The 22,498-nt window shown below is 42.6% G+C and overlaps 3 protein-coding genes across 6 annotated transcripts; 1 reads left to right on the forward strand and 2 right to left on the reverse strand.

Annotated features, from left to right (window-relative positions):
* Positions 1 to 1,384: 1,384 nt before the first annotated feature.
* On the reverse strand, positions 1,385 to 13,261 carry ehmt2 (euchromatic histone-lysine N-methyltransferase 2). Of its 4 annotated transcripts, none has more exons than XM_068711270.1 (28): positions 13,204 to 13,261; positions 11,894 to 11,963; positions 11,630 to 11,791; positions 11,082 to 11,386; positions 10,767 to 10,830; positions 10,560 to 10,642; positions 10,311 to 10,451; positions 10,091 to 10,162; positions 9,414 to 9,534; positions 8,347 to 8,430; positions 7,939 to 8,075; positions 7,665 to 7,808; positions 7,199 to 7,521; positions 6,873 to 7,103; positions 6,372 to 6,454; positions 6,065 to 6,171; positions 5,668 to 5,790; positions 5,478 to 5,579; positions 5,236 to 5,340; positions 4,776 to 4,948; positions 4,463 to 4,630; positions 4,215 to 4,359; positions 4,021 to 4,098; positions 3,691 to 3,806; positions 3,426 to 3,512; positions 3,260 to 3,338; positions 2,191 to 2,366; positions 1,385 to 2,094 (listed from the first exon to the last, which is right to left on the reverse strand). In XM_068711270.1, the coding sequence occupies exons 1-28, from the start codon at positions 13,228 to 13,230 to the stop codon at positions 1,914 to 1,916; spliced, it is 3,687 nt and encodes a 1,228-aa protein (XP_068567371.1). In that variant the 5' UTR covers positions 13,231 to 13,261; the 3' UTR covers positions 1,385 to 1,913. The 4 variants fall into 4 exon arrangements, with proteins under 4 accessions (XP_068567371.1, XP_068567372.1, XP_068567373.1 ...); XM_068711271.1 differs by having other exon boundaries at positions 7,939 to 8,072; positions 8,347 to 8,433; XM_068711272.1 differs by having other exon boundaries at positions 4,776 to 4,930; positions 8,347 to 8,433.
* Positions 13,262 to 13,327: 66 nt separating this feature from the next.
* Positions 13,328 to 18,728, forward strand: LOC137872819 (zinc finger and BTB domain-containing protein 12-like). Its single transcript, XM_068711274.1, has 5 exons — positions 13,328 to 13,632; positions 15,133 to 15,341; positions 15,464 to 15,658; positions 15,905 to 16,111; positions 16,709 to 18,728. The coding sequence occupies exons 2-5, from the start codon at positions 15,138 to 15,140 to the stop codon at positions 17,822 to 17,824; spliced, it is 1,722 nt and encodes a 573-aa protein (XP_068567375.1). The 5' UTR covers positions 13,328 to 13,632; positions 15,133 to 15,137; the 3' UTR covers positions 17,825 to 18,728.
* A 253-nt stretch (positions 18,729 to 18,981) lies between these two features.
* Positions 18,982 to 22,480, reverse strand: nelfe (negative elongation factor complex member E). The gene is made up of 11 exons (XM_068711275.1): positions 22,423 to 22,480; positions 22,054 to 22,139; positions 21,771 to 21,840; positions 21,409 to 21,554; positions 21,241 to 21,315; positions 20,858 to 20,895; positions 20,494 to 20,771; positions 20,181 to 20,325; positions 19,986 to 20,040; positions 19,344 to 19,446; positions 18,982 to 19,241 (listed from the first exon to the last, which is right to left on the reverse strand). Exons 2-11 carry the CDS (start codon positions 22,126 to 22,128, stop codon positions 19,168 to 19,170), a joined length of 1,059 nt encoding a protein of 352 aa, XP_068567376.1. The 5' UTR covers positions 22,129 to 22,139; positions 22,423 to 22,480; the 3' UTR covers positions 18,982 to 19,167.
* Between the last annotated feature and the right edge of the window lie 18 nt (positions 22,481 to 22,498).

A 22,498-nucleotide genomic window follows, 5' to 3' on the forward strand; every position in this document is an offset into this window, starting at 1 on the left:
GCCCCCTGCTGATAAATCAACACCACCAACAGGCCACAGTCTTGATGAGAGCTCACATCTGTCTAATTATTATATTATATACAGTACCAGTCAAACGTTTGGACACACCTTCTCATTCAATGTTTTTTCTTTATTTATCCATTTCTACATTATAGATTAATATTGAAGATATCAAAACTATGAAGGAACACATATGGAATTATGTGGTAAACAAAAAAATGTTCAAGAACTTTGAACGTAACCTCAAGTGCAGTTGCAAAAACCATCAAACACTATGATGAAACTGGCTCTAATGAGGACCACCCCAGGACAGGAAGACCAAGAGTTACCTCTGCTGCCGAGGACACGTTCATTAGAGTTACCAGCCTCAGAAACCGCAAATTAACAGCACCTCAGATTAGAGCCCACATAAATGCTTCGCAGAGTTCAAGTAGCAGACATATCTCAACATCAACTGTTCAGAGGAGACTGCTTGAATCAGGCCTTCATGGTCGAATTGCTGCAAAGAAGCCACTACTGAGGAAGAACAAGAAGAAGAGACTTGCTTGGGCCGACAAACACAAGGAATGGACATTAAACCAGTGGAAATCTGTACTTTGGTCTGATTTTTTGGTTCCACCCGCCATGTCTTTGTAAGACGCAGAAAAGGTGAGCGGATGGCCTCTACATGTGTGGTTCCCACCGTGAAGCATGGAGGAGGAGGTGTGATGGTGTTGGGTGCTTTGCTGGTGACACTGTTGGTGATTTATTCAAAATTCAAGGCATACTTAACCAGCATGGCTACCACAGCATTCTGCAGTGATATGCCATCCCATCTGGTTTGCGCAAATAATGGGACCAGCATTTGTATTTCAACAGGACAATGACCCCAAACACACCTCCAGGCTAAGTAAGGGCTATTTGACCAAGAAGGAGAGTGATGGAGTGCTGCGTCAGATGACCTGGCCTCCACAATCACCCGACCTAAACCCAATTGAGATGGTCCGAGTTGGACCGCAGAGTGAAGGCAAAGCAGCCAACAAGTGCTTAGCACCTCTGGGAACTCCTTCAAGACTGTTGGAAAACCATTCCAGGTGACTACCTCATGAAGCTGATTGAAAGAATGCCAAGAATGTGCAAAGCTGTCATCAAAGCAAAAGGTGGCTACTTTGAAGAATGTAAAATATTAAACATTCTGGTTTGTTGAGCATTTTTTTGTTTACCACATAATTCCATATGTGTTCCCTCATAGTTTGTAGATTAATATTGAAAACATCCAATGTAGAAAAGAACCATTGAATGAGAAGGTGTGACTGGTTGCACAGGATGAAGGTAAGGATACAGGAGTACAAAGGATATTGTGAGCCGGTGAGACACAGATCTAAAAATAAAATGACACACTTACTACAAGAGCCCAAAGATCAACTCATGAGCTAATTTATTACACTAAATGTGATAAAGAAAACAAGGCGTATAAAAATAAAGAAAATAACACTAACAATAATCAAAAAAACAATGATATACACAGGTCCTTATTGAGTCCAGTATGGGCTTAGGGTTGACCCACTGCTGTACTGTGTCAAAAATGCAGTAAGTTTGTTGGCACAACAGAAAACAAGATATGTATGACAGTAAAATGATTCCTAATGCACAAACCTCATGTGCCGAGACAAACAGACAGTGATATATACAGTAGACATACTGTATGTTCATAATCACACAGTTTAAAACATTTGTTTAGGCCCATGTCCTCTACCGTATGGTATGTGATCAACTTTAAGGATAAAAATAAGGACATTTCAAGTAGAAAAAAACAAAAACAGCACCATGCACCAAACACAGAATTTTAAAGGTGATAAAACCCTCCAGGTGTATTTCCATTGTGCACATGTGAAATGGATGAGGTCAATCCAAAGGCCCCTTTGGGGAGTGTTTTAGGAGTTCCCCAGCATGGACATCCCACAGTCAGCTCCCGATTCTGGGAACGCCTCCAGTCGAGCCAGTCTGTTCTGCTCCAAGGCGATGGCTTCGGCCGAGTGCTTGCATTTCTCTGATCCACACTGACAGGTGAAATACTTGCTCTTAATGTCCCAAAAGCGGTCTCCATAGTCGAATCTAATGAAAAAGACACGGTAAAAGTTCTTAATCATCGTTACGGCCCAATGGGGCTTCAGGCAGATATGTTGGCGACAATAAGAACAACTTTCTTACCCCAGCTCTTGTCCGCTGTGGATGTCTCTGGAGCTGAAGAAGGCGATGCGGGGAAATCTCAGGTCCTGGTGCAGCATGAACACACGTACTGGGATGAGGTTTGGGTCACACAGGTGGTTGATGAAGCGGCTGATGTTGCCATAGTACCGGGCATCAATACAATACACCTCCCCGTCCTTTGAAAAAACAAAACAACAACATTGTGTTAGACACCCGTCCCTATTCAGACAGACTGTACGTAGTGAACAGATCCCGATATCGAACCACTATCAGATTTATTGTAATGCATTAGTAATAGATAGTAATAGATCCCCCTCAAGGTAGCTGTGACAGCATCTGGTCAAAATGTTCATTTGTCCCATACTTTGGTTTAAATACTGTTAAGAGATTGAAAACATTAACCCTGCTATACATCAGCATGTTAGCGTTGTCATTGTGAGCGTGTTCACATGCTGATGTTAGCTTTTAGCTTGAAGCACCACTGTGCCCAAGTATAGCTTATCAAAGCCACCAGCCGCTGTAGACGCTGAGTTTTACTTTTGTATCATTTTATTACTTTTGTCTTAATAATAAACTTTTTTACCACTGACTAGGTTTTACCATTTTAATGGGGGGAAATTCACAATATGTGTAATCTGCAAATGTATAAAATCTCCCTCAAAATACAGAGAAAGAGCAACCAGTGAATACAACTGTCTATGTTTTTGGCATATGCAGGGCAGTACTTTGACTCTGAGGCACACAATTAAAAAACGATTGTAAAGAAAAGCAAAGGCTGCCATTTTTCAAAAAGGTCATTTTTGTCTCTCGAAATTGAGGAGGTGATTGATCTATAGCTGTTGAAATTATAAGTGCGGTACATTTAGAAATAGTAGTTAAGAAAGGAGAGAGTATTTTTCAACACTGCGCCGTCCATTGAAAATGTTACCTGAAAGTCAGCTGTAACCTAAAACATTGGAAGGTTTTTTGTCGACTGCATGGTTTAACTTACTAATTATTTACTTAAATAGGTGTATATTGTTTGTTATACAGTAAATAAGTAATTTCTTTTTTATATAAAAGGTTTCACCTTGTTGTCCAGGTCAAACAAGTAGGAGTCGTCTTCTCTAACATCTGCCTCAGCGTCAGAGATGAGCTCCCCGACGTATCTGTGTGGACGGAGGACAGAAGTTTAATGTCTAACCTCTGACATTTCATAGATAAAGCAACCCGTTATGTGAACAGTCCTCGCTTACTCGCAGATGAAGCTTCCTTGTGGAATATCCTGCAGAGCTCGAACTCCCCAGCCCATCTTCTCTGTCCTGTAGAGCTGAAGACGCACTCTGAGGGGGAAAAGAAGGAAGTTATGAGGGTTTAATGCCCCAGGTTATAAGGCTTTTGCCTTCCAGCCAATAACTTCACAAGGTAACCGAGTAAGCAGCTTTTGAAATTAGCGAAATCTATTGCTCCAATGATTAGTTGCATGTGGTGGAGATATTATGTTAACATTAGAATTCTTACTTGATGCCTGCCTGTACCACTCTGTTCTTGCATGTTCGGTAACAGGAACACGCCATGTTGCATTCAAATATAAGTGGAGGTTCAATTTTGTTGAATTCCTGGAGCAGCCGCTGGTCCTAGAAAGAAATAATACGAGATGACATTAGTTTCACATCCTTTATTTTCTCATGTAACTCGTGAATCCTAGTCATTGACCTCATGGATCTCACAGACTTTCAAACCGAACCTCATTAGAATTTCTGTTATTAATTTCAGATTACCCAGATCTTTATTAAGGCCATAAAATCCAAGCAGATTACTTTGGTGTTGTGGCGAAACCTTTCTATTTACCTTGTCGTACCAGCAGCGGATACTGAGCTGTCCACAGAGGCAGTTACTAGATGAGCAGTCGTCAGTGCAGCTACAGTGCTGAAGTAAAGATAATTAAAAAGGCATGAGATGCATTTTTCGCAGCCTAAAATAATTGTGTGTATGTAACAGAAAGAGAATAATGAAGTAAAACAAGAGCCCGGTTCATATTGTACCTGCAAGTGTGTAATATTGCGGTCTATGTTCATTGCTGAAGTTTCACAGTTTTCTGAAACATATTTGTAGTCTGAAGGACAGCCCTCGTCATCCACGGCGTTCACACACGGTATCGGCACGTTCTCATAGCCCTGCGCAATGTCACTGGGAGAAAGGAAGGAGTTAAATGAGTTAAACAAGAAGAAAAATAGCTGGTGAAGAAGATCAAGTTCATCATTAGTCTCCATTAAAATAACACAACAACTACCTGCAGATGATTCTCTCAGTCCGAAGCATGCGATTGGTTATTCCCCTTCTCAGCTTCCTGTTGATCTGGAGCGCCACCCACACCGGCGTGTCGACCCGTGCCAGGCTGAGAGGCGTGTCTCCTTCCCTGTTCACGATGTCAATGTCTGCCCCTCTGGACAGGAACAACCTGCAGAGAAAAGAGAAAAAACAGTATTTTGTTGGTGCGTGGTAGTGGGTATATGGACGAGTGCTGCGGCTTCGAGCCTAAGTAAAGGATACACGCTACTCTGTTCCTGAAATGAGTCTACAGCTCCTGATTGACGTTGACTCACGTAACACATTCCAAGTAGCCCTCTCTGGCGGCGATGTGGAGCGGCGTGTCTCCGTGCATGTTGACTGAGGCGAGGGAACAGCCAGAGTTCAACACCAGCTCGGCTATGTCCACATTGCCTGCATACGCCGCCCAGTGGAGACACACGTTCAGCTCCTGGAGGGAGGGAGGGGACTGTTTAAAGTAATAACCTGAAATATTTTCATGCAACTACATCCATTTTGCCTCTGTCAACACTTGTTTACGAGACAATAAAGCCGAGATGGAACGCAGGTTGAAGTAAAAACAAAAAAAAAACATGGATGGATTTCACATTTATTTCACAGATTCAAATGCAAATGAAACAACAATTTAGTCTGATTATCAGGCAAGAAAACAAAAACAAACACACACATACTTTAGCAAAACATTTCCCATGAAACACAATCTGCAAACCTCAGTGTTAGCTAGTAGAAACTTACCTTATCACTAATGGTGACATCAGCGCCTCTGTTCAGCAGCACTTTTATCACATCTACGTGTTTGTGCTCTGCAGACCAGATGATCGGCGTCCAGCCACCGCTGTCCTGAAACAAGTCGACAGGAAGAATCACAATTAAGCTACACTGGCCTCATTATCGGACACATATTATGCACAAACTGACTTTAATGAGAGACAGAAGGTTATTTGATGGCCCTAAAAGATTGTTTGTTCTTTCTTTACCTGTGCGTTTACATCAACCTGCCCCGTTTCTAGAAGCATGTTGACAATTTCCAGGTTCCCAAGCTTGGCTGCGTGATGGAGGCCAGTATATCCATCCTCCTCCTGGGGACACAAATAAAGGCTGAAGTCCAAATCAACCAAACGTCTCAAAGTTCACCTTTATGATTCTATTTTAGGCACTAACACTTACAACATGATAGACGGAGGCTCCGTTCTGGATCAGGTAGTGAGCCACCTCAATGTGATTGTTGATGATCGCTTCCAACAGAGGGGTCCTAAGGTCCTTGTCCTGGGCGTCCACTTGAGCACCGGCCTGTCGGTATACAATTAAATACATTCCTTAATCTTAGGAAAAGACCAGGAGACTCTAAATAAATACACAGAATAATCAGAGCTGTGTTTCAAGTTGCATTTTGCTTTAAATAATGTCAGCAGTGATCCTGAATGCAAGTGCTGTAGAGTGTTATAGATATAGATTGCTTGTTTACATTAACTTAGAAATGAACTTGCAATAAGAGCCTTTTATGATTGTAGCCGCTTTACAAGCATGTGTACTAATCACAGAAAAGATCGTCTCGTTTTCTCACCTGTACTAGAATGTAGCAGACTTCCAGCAGACCTCTCTGAGCGGCAGCATGTAGAGCCGAGCGCCTGTTCTGAGAGTCGGGCTGGTATGTTGGATCGATGCCCTCCACTGTGACACACACACACACACACACACACACACACACACACACACACACACACACAGTTTTAATACACAAATATTTTACAAATGTATCATGATCTTGTTTTGTGATTAGAGGAAATGCACAAATGTACAACATTTCTTACACAAAATGTAAAACAAGATTTATACTGGCAAGACTACATGAAAAGGACAAGCCCACTCACTCAGCATGAGCAGGACTCTCTGCACTTCTCCTTGCTTGGCAGCAGGGTAAAGCTGGCGGGGGTGGAACCTCAGTTTCTTCCTCCTGGCAAATCAAAAACAGGATTTTGGTCTAAACTATTCTGATGTCCACTGAAAGCTACTGTATGGAATTTCACTGCAACATTAATTTTTTTCTGTGGCCGCAGATGAATTGTGTCTGTTCTAACAGCAGGTTAGTGGAGAAGCTAGAATTGGGATTTTATGAACAGATACTATTTTTTTCTAAAGATCAGCTGCTGGAGATCAGAAGTGTTCAAATATTCTAGGGCAACACAAAAATGACTAAATATGCTTCCTCCTTGCATACTTTAAAGAAACTTTAAAGAGCCGTTGCATTCAAAGCTCATTTTTAAACTGAGTGTTTAAACTAAACGATACTCTATGTCTCAATTATCGCATCTAGTCCACTGTTCAATCCTTTAACCTACTGTGACTGAAAACAATAAAATCTAGACTCCAACCTCTCAGTGTCCTGTGTGAGAATGGCCTTCTGCAGCGACGCCCTGCTGGGCCCGGGTGGAAGTGCACTTGGGCTGACGGGTTTCCCATTTGGCATACAGAGAGAGGGCCCCACGCTGTCCACTCCCTCCTCTGCTGGGGGGATGGTGGCCACAGTTGCAGCAGAGCCGACAGGCTGCGGGGGCTGCTGCTCCACTGCCAGCGTCACCAAACCATGACTGTGCATGCGTGCGCTGGAAGAGGCAGCGAAGGAGAGCACAGGTGTGAAAATACAATTTTCTATAGTTTAATGGAGCCAATTATTCCCTCACACGTCATCCGATCCTACCTGACAGGTCGCTCAGGCATCTTCCCGTCCTTCATTCCTCCCGTCGAGGCCGTGAGGGAGGGCGCTGTGGGCACCGAGGGTGGCAGAGACGGGGTGGTAGTGGAGGAGGCCGACATGGTGACGACGGTGGTTGCGGAGGCTGTGGCTGAGCTGAAGGAGGGGATGGTGACCTCCTGGGCCTCGGAGGCATCTTCACCACAGTGGGGACAGAAAAGCATGCCGCCGCCATTTGCTCTGCTGCGCCCGCTGCCCAGCACCGTCACACAGCCCCGGTGGAAACGGTGAGCAATGCGCTGGTCCGGGCAGCACTCGAGAAATGTGCCCTGAAAGAGAAGAAAGTCAGGAAGGGTGGAGAAACAGGAGAAGGTAGTAGAAGAGGAGAAAGTAGGATATTAAGGAGGAGAAAGAGAAGCGGAAGGTAGGATACAGAAGAAAAAGAGGACAGTAGACAGTTTAAACCCCTTACCGCTATGCAGAAGTATCCACACCCAGGACAGCAGTGGTGTTTGACCATGTGTGAGCGATGGACGTCACAAAGCACCATGAGGGAAACCCGACTGGACGGCCGCATGGTCTCCCCTTTTATCGTCCGATCAGTACAAGCCCTCAGCTGACAAACAGAGAAGAGACAAGATTACACAGTTAGAGATGTGGCTGAAAGCAAAGCCCTCTGTGAGCTTTACGAACTACCAGAGACCAGCAGAGACACTGTCCTGCTATCCAAATCTACAAAGACAAACCTCTCCATTGATGCTCTCGGTGGCCATACACTGTCTGCTGACGCAGTGGCTGGTGCTGTCAACTCGAGGAGCCTCCATCCTGCAGCTGCAGAGAGGAAGCTCCTCCAGCCGCTCTGTGTCTCCTGCATCACTTCCTTCTGGAGAGGGGAGGGAATCATTTGATCGTTTTTGATGTCCGTTTATGGTCTAAAGGAAACCGTCCATTTAAAAGGTGCTCAATACGACCTCATACAACCACACTTCAAAAATTCCAAACCATCCCTTTAAGAACAATAACTAACATTTCCATTGTCCCAAAACCTCTCTTTCTTAGAAGGGCTGTGGCTTTGTTTCATACTACCATGATTATAGAGGAAAAGATTTTTGCCCAATTCATATTACAGAGACACATGCGCATCATAAACCTACCGTGATGAGGAGAAAGTGTCAGACTGTCAGCAGCAGCGATGTCCAGAGCACCCAGAGGAACCTCTGTGTACTCAGTGGGCCTTTCTGCTGAGGACAAACCAAAGCACAAAGTATAAGCACTGGCCATGACAGAAACAAGTTGGAAAAATATGCATTTTAATGGAGGTACAAATGCTTACGATACAATACAAATAAAAAGCAATTTAATCCTCCTATAGCCTTTACTGTTTTAAAACACTGAATCAAAAGTATTTCTCAACAGAAAAAATTATTTCTTGATAGAATAAAGTAGAAGAAGTAGAAAGTAGTGTAATATCTGCATATTCACCCATCTCAAATCAATATTTATTAGAGGTATCTTTGGCAGCTGTTACAGCCTTGAGTGTTTGTGGACAGCTCTGCATCAGCTTTGCACATCTGGACACTGCATTTTGTCCATATTCTTCTTTACAACACTGTCTAAGGTCTATTGCGTTGCACACAGACTGTGAGTGAACAACAATTTTACAATCTTTCTACAAATTCTCACTTTTTTAACTCTGTATCTCCTCCAGAGACCCCACAGACCTTGAGATGGTCGCCCTAATGAGTGCATTTCTTTGCATACACACATTTTTTTTTTTACCATTTTCTTTCCATTTTTTGACGATCGTTTTAACTGTACTCCGAGGGATATTCAGCGCTTTGGAAATGTTCTTGTATCCTTCCCCTGACTGGTACTTTACGATAATCTTGTCACAAATTTGTTTCGGGTGTTTCTTGGTCTTCATGGTGTTGTTTATAGCCGGACATTGACAAAGCAATGGTTGCAGTTTCCGGACAGAGGAGGATTTGAGTCGCTTGTCACACCTTGATTAGACACAGGTGATCTTCATTCAGCTTGTTACGTGACCCCAACTTGCTGCACCAGGGAGGATGTAAGTGGATCAGAGTAAAGGGGGGTGAACGCTTGCACAACGTATTTTACATTTATTTTTAGAGATTTGGTTTCACCTTCACATAAAAAACTCCATCTAACATGATTCAATGTTGTTATGGAGACAAACCCACTGGGTAATGTCACTCACCTTCCACTGTCTCCACCACATCAGCCGTGTTTCTCTCTTTGTTCTGGTCCGACTGCGGCCAAAAAGACTCCTCGCTCTCATTTCTACTTTGGACGGCTCCCTTTGTTTTGCACTCTGAACTCTGCAAGGGAGAAATTCTGTCTGAATATAAAAATGTGACATTTGTGAAGGGTAGAAAAAAAAAAGAAAAAAAAGGGTAACTGGCAATTTGATAACACCAAAGAAAAAGGGGGGGCTTTTGACCACGGAGCACTACAGCGCAATGATTGTATTGTCAACGTGCACAGGGATGCACACACACTACATGAAACACATTCCTGCCACTGTTATCCCGCTATTCTACAGTTGGTGACGAAAACAAACCCACAATTTTAAATAAATTATTTCCGGCTTTGGAAATGCATGAACTTAACGATACATACATAAGTAATTTAGGGGTAAACATTAACTACTGACTTCACATTTTCTCCCATTTTAAAAGTGCTCATTGTGTTTCATCTAACTCAGTATTCTAGTGGGATATCATCTATGTCAGCACAACCCTAATCCTCCAAGTATGTAAATATGACCAAACTTTTTGGCTGTAGCTAAAGATGGCTATAAGACACGGTAAGAAAGTAGTATAGTTATAACCAGACTAATAAGGAATTATCAAGCAAGTAAAATAAATCACTCACATGATCTGACATGTTCACTGACCCCTCTATGTCTTTAGTGTGCTTTCTTTCTTCTGCCACACCATCTTCAAACTATAGAAGATGACAATAGAAAAATGATTACCAAGCAGAATCATGCAGCACATAAACACGCTATATAGCATTATGCTTGATAATGTGTGTATTTGCTGACAGTGAGTGATCACTTTTATTGGACAATAAGTAAATCTAAGCATCACACCTTTTCTGAATCTCGAGTGGACGGACTGGAGATCTGAAATTTCTCTGCTACTTCCTCCTCTGACTTCACCACGCTGCTGTTGCTCTTCTCTGGTGGGGTTTTGGTAACAGACTCCACCTTTTTATGGATTAACGGTTCTCCCTGAGTTTTGAAAAAAAAATAAAATAAATAACAACATTGACATAAACCTGTTACATGCAAATAGATTGAGTGAATGTAAATTATGTACCGGCGAAGACATAATCTTACCACAGTTTGAGCATTTTCTGGAAAGTTCTCCGACTTCTCAGGTGTGCCATCGGATAACTGACCCAGTTTTCTCCTTTTTGCAACTATTCGAAACACGACAACCCCAACAGAGGGAATCTTAACTTATGCAAGACACACTAACTCATTTATATTCATAGAAATCTGATTATTTAATGCAGTTAGTGTGAATATGCTACAGCCACTAACCAGTTTCAGAGTTGGGGGATCCTGACGGTGTCACAGGTGCAACAGGTGCCTCAACTTGGCTCATCTGTGAATCAAAAATAGCCAGTGACTCAAATGGTCATGAAAAAGTTGCAACAAAGAACTGAGCCACTACTACACAGTGCATTTTGTCAGTGGCTGAAGTATTTCTGCATTTTTTAGAACACACTTTAACTCAGGTCAAGAATAAAAAATGCCGATGCAATGTCAGATACCAAATGCTGGTACAAAATCAAGACAGAGGCACACATCTCATTTTGCTAATATAAATGCTAACCACTTGCTGTATGGGCTCACCTGTCCTGGTGGAGGCCTGTTCATGGTCTTGCGGGCCCGGTGGATTTTGGTTGGGGCAGGGGAGACAGAAGGAGACGAGGAAGCTGTGGCAGAGGACGAAGAAGAAGAGGAGGAGGAGGAGGAAGATGAGGAGGAGGAGGAGGAGGGAGGGGAGAAGGAGGAAGGAGCAGGTGCCAGCACGGATTTACTACTGCCAGGTCCAGAAACACTCATCTTTGCTCGGCCAGGAGACATCGATGAAGACGTGGAAGGAGAGGAGGAATACGAAGAGGAGGACACCGAGGAAATGGACTTTGCTGCGTGTCCTGTAAGAAGAAGGTAAAAGTGATTACTATATTAAAAGAACATTTTAAACCTTATCAATTCATATTAGTATCACTTTCAATCTGACACGAATAAAGCTTTTATTCTGAGATATTTTTTTTTTAAACATGAAAAAAATATGTATGCTTCCGGATCACACCACCTTAATGTCAAACTTGAGACAGGCCATATTAGGTATATCAAACGAAAAGTCACCGCTTCAATAATATCGATTAAAGTCTTACCTGCTGCTGGTTTGGTTGGGGAGGAGGCAGGTGACCATTTCACTCCCTCCTCTCTAGCTCTCAAAGCATCCTTCCCAGGTTGCTGTGAAGACAACATTGATGGCATACCACCCATGGGCTCTGTCTTCTTGGCAACAGCAGCTGTGGTGGAGGCTGCATTATCTGAAAAATGTAATAATAACAAATTCACACACCAGTTCTGTGATATTTGTGTACCAAAAAGGCATCAATGTCAAACATTAGTATATCTCGCTGTCGACATACCTTCCTTTACTTGACTTGGTCCGGCTAACGACTCTGCTAGTGTCTCCGAGTCATTTCCTCCAGGAGGCTCCTGGCAGATACCAGAAATACCATGTCAGAAAATTATTAATCTTAGTTCTTGTAAATAGCAATTAATATACAGACTACTAGATCTATTTAATCATTGCAGTACACATTATTGCAGGTCAAAGAAGCTACAAAAATGTGAATGTAGCTTTAGTTAGATTTATGCAATGATGTACACAACTGGACAAACTCACACAAAAAATGTAAGTACACGTTACGTGCTATGTAACATATAGTCTTCAAAGTTGAACTATGTTGTGCTAAAATGTGTATTACCCAAAGATTGACAGTGTCTTTGTTTTATACCAGGTAAGAGAGAGAGAGATATTTATTGAATGTTTTCTTTGTCACTGGCTTGCCAAAAAGTAATACAACATTTAACAGGATTACTATGGATAACTGTCCTGTAATAAAGACAAAAAAACTTTCTGGTATACATTAACATTAATTAAACAAGCAGTTTTTTAAAAAAGTTTTTCAAAGTTTGGTAACTCAGTGGTTCAGGTTTTAGTCAGTACTGATGAGAACCACATATAGCTGAAGAAAACATGATTTATAGTTTGTTTGTATCATCGTAAATCAGCATGACAAACAACATACTCGTTTAGTGCATCTAATTTCCGCCTTCTCCATTCCAAAATAAACCCTTCAACCAATGGCTGATCCTCTCTGTTGTTACGTCAACTGCCGCGCTATCAGTCAATCGACCCATTCATGCCTTTTACTCAATTCAAAGCGACAATAGTCCGTGAAATGAAACGGAATATAGTCAGATTTCACACACTGACTGCTTAAAAATCCTACCCTTTCGCTGGAATTATCGAATTACTACCACAGTGTACACAAAAGGGCAGTTTGTGTCAGCATTAGCGTTAAAAACTGGTCTACATTTAGCATACAACTTACAAAATACAATACAAACACCGCAAAAAACGTGATTAAAAGCAACGCGAGACGACAGACAATGAGTTAATGGTCAAGGAATCGAGAAAATAATGGAAACATTAACAATATTTGAACAATTTAATGTTTGTCAACACATAACTGTTACAGGCTAACGTCAATGTAACGTTAGCTAGCAGTGTAGCACAGCTTGCAACAAAGAGCTCTTACAATCGACACACAAATACATTTTGCATCATGGCAGACTGCAGCTTTACTGGTGTGTTTTTGTTATGTCTGCCAACGCGTTTACATGTAGTTAAACATTATTTTTCAGGTTTGAGTTGCAGAGGGCTTCCTACCTTCGACGTTGTCTCAGATGCCGACATGTTTGGCGAGGCGAATCAATGTAACGTGCTGCGTCACCGTAACGTGCTACGTCACCCCCAGAGCCCCGCCCCCCGTGTCCACTGATTTGAAAACAACTGATCAGAAGTCAGCGTGCGTACCCAGATTTCACTACTATCTACGAGGAGAAACTGATTCAAAGTCAGTTTAGTGACGAGAGACCAGCACTTTGTATTTATTGTCACGAGATGCCTTCCACCAAAAAAAGAGGCCAAAAGTAAACAGAAATCGAGGTTTCAACGTTAGCTCGTAGCAGTAGGGATGAGGAAATACAACGGCTAATTAACAGCACCTGAATCAACGGTTGTCCTGCTGAAACAAACACAGATCTGCTTTTATTTTTTAGAAAGCCTAGAAGACATTCAACTAAAGGAAAAGCAGAGGTGAGGGACGGGAAAGTTTCACGATAACTAGGGAGCATTTGGTGTCTCTATGCTTGGTCTGTAGCAGATAGACGATGTAAGCTAACTTATAGCTAACGGTAGCTAACATTCAGACAAGTAGCTACATGACGTTAGGCCACAAAACAAAACAATTGTGTTATGATCGATTTCAACCTCTTACGGAAGTGGACTTACGTTAAATAGTCTCATTTTAACATCGACTCCACTAACGTGACTCTATTGGTCTTAAGCTGTCCTCGCGCACACACACGTTAGCTAACGTCTCTCAAGTCAAAACAAACAAATAATCGATAACACGTTGATATAGTGACGGTACCTTCGTATATAACGGTACCTTCTCGCTGTATTGTTACCTGGGTGGGGCAATATATCGATATTATATCGATATCATGATATGAGACTAGATATCGTCTTAGATTTGAGGTATCACGTGAGTGTTAATAAAGCTGTTACAGTGGCTAAATTGAAGTAATTTTCTGTTACCAGACTGTTCTATTATTTACCTTTAGTCACTGTATTCACATTGACTGATGATGCAATATCAAAGATCTCATTGTATAGGTTATATATTTTGAAAAAGCACCAATGATCAACCCCACAATATTGTTGCAATATCGTATTTGGAAACACATATATTTTGACATTTGATTTCCTTCATATCTACCAGTCATCTGATGTACTGTATTGAATTGCAGTACTATAATATGTAGTAGGTAATAGATTCAGTTAGAGCTGATGTGTCTTTTCATGGTCTTTAATACTTCAATGGTCAAGAGTTAAATAAACTGGTTATTTTTGTTTGGCCATCATAACATCATTATTTTCTGCCTTACAGACCTCATCACTCACACATAGCAGCAAATGTAGATTATATAAGTACATTTAGTGGTAAATCATCAGTATACATGCCTATAATATCACCTCGTTGTTTCAATGTTGAATATATTAGTTTAAGATATTTTACTTTTAGCAGTTTTGCTCAACTCAACCATAATCCACATTTTGGGCTGTGTATGTAAACCAGGAAGAAGATAGATCAGTATTTGGGATGTGATTTTCTTGAAGCAGGGAAAGGTTGCTCCAAGCAGGACTGTAACTAACATTTATTTTCATCACAGATTAATCCGCCAATTATCTTCTCAACTAATCCCTTTGTCTAGAAATTGATTAGAAAACAATGAAAATTCAATTATCTGACCAACTGTCCAAAACCCAAAGAAACTCTGTTTACCATCATATATCACAAAGTGATACAGCAAATCATCACAATTGAGAAGATGATTGATTGCCAAGTGGTTTCAGATGAATCTACTGTCGTAGATCTCAGATTTTTGTCTGATTTAGATTGAATAGCCATGATGTATCTGTTATGAACAAACTGTTTGAGTGTCTGCTTTTTGATCTTTAATTCAAAAGATACAAAGACCACCTCACTGAGTTATTTACAATGAATATATTACCCCCACCACTTCCCTTCAGACAAGATGGAGATGCTGTGTTTCCGGTTACCGGGCCACGGGGACACAACCCTGAAGCACCTGAACGCACTGAGATCCCGCCAGCACTTTTGCGACATCACCATTGTAGCCAGCGACAACCTGACATTCAGGGGACATAAGGTGGTGCTGGCTGCCTGCTCGCCTTTCTTAAGGGACCAGTTCCTCCTCAACCCGGCTCCCAAGCTTCAGGTAGGCAAACGTCAACACGCACAAAGTCACGCTGTCAACACAGTCACCGTGTCTTCTATAACGCTCTTTTATTCACTGAAAACAGTGCTGCTTTATGTTATTTGTTTCACGTTGTTACCCAGGTGTCGATGCTGTACAGCGCCAAAGTGGTGTGTGATCTGCTTCAGTCTTGCTACACTGGCGTCCTGCAGTTTAACCCAGAGGAGATTGTCAACTACCTGACTGCCGCCAGCTACTTACAGATGGAGCATATTGTGGAGCGCTGCCGAGGAGCGCTGAAGAAGTACATGCATCTAAAAAAACCCAGTTCGCCGAAGGTAAGCATTCCAACACTATTATTTTAAATGGATATCATATTCATTCTAGTTCACTTGATAGATATTTTGTATAGTGATGAAAAAATGTTTTGTATTAAATTGGTCATAATTTATAGACAGCAAAACATGACAAACTTGAGTGTTTTTATTCTAATTTTATCCTAAGTTTTTGTATGTTGCGGTAGTTCTACACTTTGCACATACAGTAACACATCTCAGCTTTCATAATCCGTTTCCTTCCTCTAGATGACTTTAGAGGAGAGTCAGGCTCGACTGTTGATCGTCAGCGGCAGCGTTCATTCTGTGGCCTCTCCTCCCGCTAGCCGACCCTCCCCTGTGCACTCACACAGTCCTGCGCTGCGCTCAGTGGAGGAGAACGGCGGCGACATGTCTGCTGAAGGCAGCAGTCAACACCACGACGGAAGTCCCATGCTGGATGAGCAATGCATTAAGGTTTGTGCGTGACCATGGTACCTTTTTAATCTCCATTGAATTCTCAAATCTACACTGTTCATGCTAACAGTCCAAGTAATCTAACTGTGTTCTGTCTGTCCTGTTGAGATTTATTCAAAAGCAACAAAAGTTAGCAGTTTAAAGACAGTTTCTGATCCTGAATAAGGGAGAAAGAGCTCCCACCTCCTTCCTTTGTCCCTGTATGACTTTTATACTAAGCATTAAATAGTCCCGGGCGGGAGATGGTTAGTGAAGTGTGATAAAGGAGGGTTCTTGCAAAGGACAGGCTAACAGGATGAAAAGGTGAAGAAGATAACAGAGAGCACAGTAATGGCACAGTAGAGAGGTTTCAGGGATGATAAAACATCCTCTCAAAAGTTTGTCTTTGAAACAGTTCACATAAGAGCACCATGCAAACATAATAGTACCAGTACACTAATCATTAAATGACACTCTTAATCCTGATAAAATAATATTGGACTGTTGGTTGGACGGTGCGAGCGATTTGTGGAAAGTTTGGGAAATTCACAGATTTTCTAGACTAAACAAATCTTTGACAGCACCACACACTTCGCTCAGTCTTCATTTCTGTTACAGCTAAATGCATCGGACGAGGAGGAAGTGGCCAGACAGGAGAACTGTGAAGTGTACAGAGTGTACATCAACGAAGAGGAGCAGATGAACAGAGACGGGGAGGAGGAGAGAGGAGCTCCCTCTTATGGACCTCAGGATGCGTGTTACCCAAAAACGGAAGGTGTCGTGATGGGAGGAGAAGGCGGCGAATACGACTTGAACCCAACAGAAGAGGACCTCGGTATGGGGGGATTTTCACTGGAGGGGCTCCGCGCTTTCAGGCGCATGCTGCCCGACCCTAAAATTGGCCGAGGCAGAGGGAGAGGCAGGGGGCGGGGTTTTAAGAGGAGACGGTTGGTGTCATCGCAGGAAAAAAGACCCCCAAGCCTGGCTCACCACCAGGATTTGTGGTACCTGGCGGCTGCAGGGATGGGGGGGGGTTTCGGCTTGGACCACAGCCAAGAAGGGCATAAGACGGAAAACTACATCTCAGTGGAACTCCCCAAGTTTGACTTGGACATGGGCGAGGCGCGGGGAGAAAAGGTCTCGCCAATGGACGGCAACAGCTTGGGCCAGTACGCCCTGGAGGAAGACAGCTGCGGCGCTGGTGAGGGGAGTTCAGGTCTGACGGCGGACGGAACAAACGAGGGAGGGGACGAGTCCGTCGCGGTGGTGGGATCCACGTCAAGCGTCGCCGGGCCGGTCATCTGCGAGCACTGCGGCATGACGTTCCCCTCCGCCCACTCCCTAGCCATCCACTCGCGCTCCACCCACCTGCTGTACGCCTGTCCCTGCTGTGGCAAACACTTCCACCACTCTGCCAACCTCACCCGGCACATGGCCGTGCACCGGGGCACTGGCAAGACCCACCAGTGCCCCCTGTGCTATAAGACTTTCACCCAAAAGTCCACGCTGATAGACCACATGAACCTCCACAGCGGCGAGCGACCGCATCGCTGCGCATACTGCCACGCCCGCTTCGCCCACAAGCCTGCCCTGCGACGCCACTTGAAGGAACAACACGGGAAAACCACGGGGCAGAACTCCCTTCACGAGCAGGAGGAGAGGGAGAGAGAGGGGGCCAGCGGACTAATAAGGGAGGAGGAGCAAGAATGCCTGGTTACTGAACAGGTGTCATAGGCCAAAGCCTTTGAGACAGTCAAGTGTCTGAATGTCTTAAGCTCCTCAGGCTCTGCAGCTCCCTGCGTCCAGTGGGGAGGTCAGGTCTGTGGGGTCACAATCCCCATGTGGATGTTAAAGGGACAGTGTGTGGCATCGACTGGTGTGGTTGCAGATTGCAACCAACCGGAGAAATACGGTGGCCTTCAGGTAACAAAATAAACACAAAGGCTCTCGCTAGAGGTTCATCTTTGTGGGCCGCTGTAGAAACATGACAGTGCAGGATCTGCTCCCTATTTAGCAATGAAGGGCTCATTCTAAGCTAACAAAAACACATTCTTAAGTTTCAGCTGGTTATACACTAATGAAAACATAGTTGTGCCTATTCCCTCTCTGCCAGTAGAACCCCAGAAATGCTACACACTGTACCTTTAAGCACGTGCTGGAAACTATTTGAGGCCTTTTAAAATGTCAGACTGTGAAAATAGTCCTTTCATATAAAATGTTTCCAATTTACATAAAAATACATGTACTCTGTATCTTATGTGGGTAAAAATGACTTATGAGAACCCCGTTACACTGTTACAAGAGGCTTTTTTTCCACACCAGGCATTTTGACTTGTCATAGCACAAGTGTTACTAGTGACACCAACGATGGCTCTGTTGTATTAAAGCCAGCATGCACAATATCAGGACCTGTAAACTCAAGCAGCTAAATGGAGCTGTGCTTTACATACTGTGAGATGTCAAAATGTCCTCAGTGACAAAAGTCCTGTTGATTTTCGTGTCTTTTAGAACAGTTTCATTAGTTTGACTCAGAACTGTAACGTTAAACTTGAATATATGTAATACACGTTCAGTACGATGACCGGCCACAGTTCAAAGAAAAGATGTAAATCAGTGTAAATAAAAGAATTGGAACGTCTCCTCTCGGTCCACTCACACAGGTGTTTTTACTAATGTTGACTATATGGACAGAGTGGTAGTGTCTTCAGACTCATCTAATGGGACTTGTTCCTCTGTTGCAAAACATTCAGGAAATACGTTTTGAAAGTGGGATTTTTAAGGATTCACAGTTACCTCACTATCCAAAGCTTGCCTCAGGTCGTCCCTGCTTTTCTGTTAATAAAAAAACAAGTGTCTTTTTGATACGAGGCTCATGTAAATCTCACTCAAGGTAACAATGCATGAAAACTTTTTATTGAGCTCAAAACAGTATCTCTAGTTTCATGAGCCATGCAGCATCACCTATCGACCGAGACAACAGATGAGAACACAAACACTTTAAGCAGCTGGCTAACACCATTAAAACAAAAACGTGAAAAGCTATATGTCAAAATAAAAAACATTCTTTCTTTTTTCAGTCAAAATAAATCTTCATTGTACACGACTTGATTCCTCTTGTCCCTGTAAGAGCCTTTTGTGCTGTTCTGCACAGCTGTGAAAGAAGAGAGACATTGCTGAATGTTAATCCGCACTAAGCAGACACACGAGAGTCTGATCAACGTCTACACAAACAATAAGAGAGCTCTGTGTTTACCCAGCGAAGCCCAGACTGATTTCCCGGTGGCAGCATCCAGCATGGGCTGCTTCCTGGCGATGCTGACTTTGACGTGAATGTCTCCCACCGTGGCCCCGTTCAACTGAGACACAAAAACAAAGAGGTTCAATTTAATTATAACTTGTTTTATTGGGCGGTGCTAATGGCAGAGTTCACTGACTTCCTACAAGAGAAATAAAAAAACACAGCTTTATGGGTATCTCCTCACCTGGAGACAACCATCATACTTAAGTCTAATAATAATAATAATTGATCAATAAACCCATTTTACAACTAAGCAAATTCCTTTCCCTGATTATTACCATATTATATTTTTCAGTTCCTCAATATCACATCTATACTAGAAATAAAAAACGTACCTCAGATTGGGACGGACAAGTGGCTTCAGAATAAATGTACATGAAACGAGTTAAAAGTAGAAACCCACACCTATGTTGCACTACCCTTCATCCTGTTTTCATTCATTTCTATTTGTTTTGTAGTGGTCGGCCGAGTTGCTGATATTACACGTATATTTAGTTTTAAAATGTTTTGCTAATCTTGTTTGTGTGTTTTGGAAGTTGTGGTGTAATTACTATTTTATTTATCAGTTGTTGTTTTTTTATATAGGATAACACCAACCTCAGCTACAGCCTGGTCTGCAGACTCCATCTTCTCGAAAGTAATGAATGCACAACTGGAAAGAGAAAAAAAAAAATGTAAATGAAGCAGGAGAAGACAGTCTATTATATATAATAAGACAGCAACACGTTCATCATTCAACAGTCAGCAGAGATGACCACTATGTTCACACAGAGCTGTTAAATGACTCCATACTTGCGTGGGTTGTCCATGGAGAGGTCGATGATGCTTCCATGTTGAGAGAAAGAAGAGCGCAGGTTGTCTTCACTGAGTCCAGAGCCGTACACATACACCGTATTCCCCTTTCGCACCCCTCTCCGCTCTGGGTGGGAATCTGACCCTGGGAGTGAAAAATCATGTATGTGGTCAATGTGCCCCCCTGACTTTGTCAATATGTATATGCATGCACCACCACACTACATCCACATTATGACTTGGCTCTGCATTCTTCTCGACTGATAACTGCATCTCTGAATCTGTAAGGATGTTTCCTTGGTTGGTCACTCACGTCTGAACGGTGCGTCTCTTTCTCTGTCCCGTTCCCTGTCAAGTTCTCGATCCCTTTCTCTGCTTCGGTCTCTTTCTCTTTCCCGGTCCCGGTCTCGTTCTCTGTCTCTGTCCCTTTCACGGTCTCTATCTCTATCTCGTTCTCTGTCCCTGTCTCTTTCCCGCTCTCTGTCCGGCTCTCGGTCGCGGTCTCGCTCTCTTTCTCGGTCCATTTCGCGGCTGGATGACATGCTGCCGCCCTCCTCCTCATCCCGGTATCGGTCGCTGGAGCTGACAAAGCTGCGGGGGGAGGGGGCAGGTGAAATGTTACAGCCACAGAAACTCAGCGCCAGTGTATTAAACAGGTTGGTTTTTTTAGACATTACCTCTCATAAAGAGACTTCCTGTTGGCTCTTTTCCCAGACTAGGACAAGCACAAATATGGCAACATCAAAATAAGCTTTTGTTTTCCATTTGAGTGCATCTCAGAGCACTACAACTTTTTTCTCAATCTCTATAGTCATTTTCAGACCTTGAAATGTGCAAATGTGCCTTTTTAACACTAGGACTCACCACTGGCAGAAATTCTACATACGGTATTTTGATTTTGAGTAGGAAACACAGCTTGAATGCGTCATAATTAGCTGCCACAACAAAACGTTAACATTTTATTATTAGTTTTTCCTGATAATATTCTATATTTGAGGATTTGTTGCTACTCAAGGGTCATGTTTGCAGCCATGTTTATCATGTTTTATATCCACTATACCTCTGGTTGTTCTTCGTCTGCAGAAACACTCCTTTGGAATGGTAAGAAAGCAGGAATCTGGCCTTTCTCAGGGTCCTGTGGCAGATAAAGAGCAAAAATTAAACAGATTAACAAACAAAAGAAAGCAAGAAAATAGCTGAAACAACAGTCTGAGGAATGTCAGCTCACCTTGAGTTTAATTTCCAGCATTCGAGAGCGTTTAAAGCCTGAGTTCTTGTTCTCTGACTTAATGGCACTGATGGCGCCCGTCTTGATCAGCATCTTCGCTTGCTCCGTCGCCGTTGCAGTGTCAACAACAGGCTGGTCCGACAAAGCTGTTAAGAAGCAAAGTGTGAAGTAGTGATTACTTGTGTCACTCTGTTTTCATTTCTTCGACTGTTGTGAACAGGACATATTTGTACGTACAATCAGAGTCTCAACAGGAGTCATTGTATAAATGAATGTGATTGTGTATATGAATGTGTAAACCAGATGTGTTTCAGTTAGCTGACAAAAGACAAATACATTTAATTAGAGTCAAATGAACTTACTCCGTTTCAATCCACCCTGGTTTGTCTGGTTAGTTGAACTCTGCTTCTTCAAGGCAAGCAGTGCCTTTTTCTGAACAGACAGGTACAAAAAGTTTAGTGACACAATATTTATTTTCTTAAAAGACATAACAGTTATTTCAATGTGGTTCTCTGTATGGACTCCATAATTTGAGAATTCAACACATGGTATTAAAACAGATGTGATATTGTCACACATTCACGTCTTTACTCACAAGTCTACCACAGTATTAAAGGATGAGACAGCAACCGTCCATTGATTTACCTTTTTCTTGAGTTTTGCATATTTCTTCTGCAGAGCCTCTTCTTCCTCCGTCAGTGAACTTGGAAACACCACCATGGTGAAAACAGCTACGATACAGACAAGTGCATTAACAGCTGGTAACAAATACAGGTGTAGTAACACAAAATAGGCACTAAAAATGTACTTTTATCACGTTCACAGCTGCTAGCCTAGGTAAGCTAATAAGGTCTCCAAACACGACTTCCTTCCAAGAGACTATACAAGTAGTTAGTTAATTCAGACCACATAAAAGTGAACTACCAGCCTACCAACATAATGACAAAAAATGCGTAGGAATTTAAAATTACTTTGAATAACAGTTATTAGCTTTTATCTAAATCATTCACTCACCAAACTAAAACAGACGCGTCGCAACAAAAACACCGTCGCGTGTATATGACGTGGCTGCTGCTGGTCGCGTTATTGT

Source organism: Cebidichthys violaceus, unplaced genomic scaffold (assembly GCF_023349555.1).
Source record: "Cebidichthys violaceus isolate CVI_PGR_0920_01 unplaced genomic scaffold, fCebVio1.0.p SCAF_16, whole genome shotgun sequence".
NCBI classification, from domain to species: Eukaryota; Metazoa; Chordata; class Actinopteri; order Perciformes; family Stichaeidae; genus Cebidichthys; species Cebidichthys violaceus.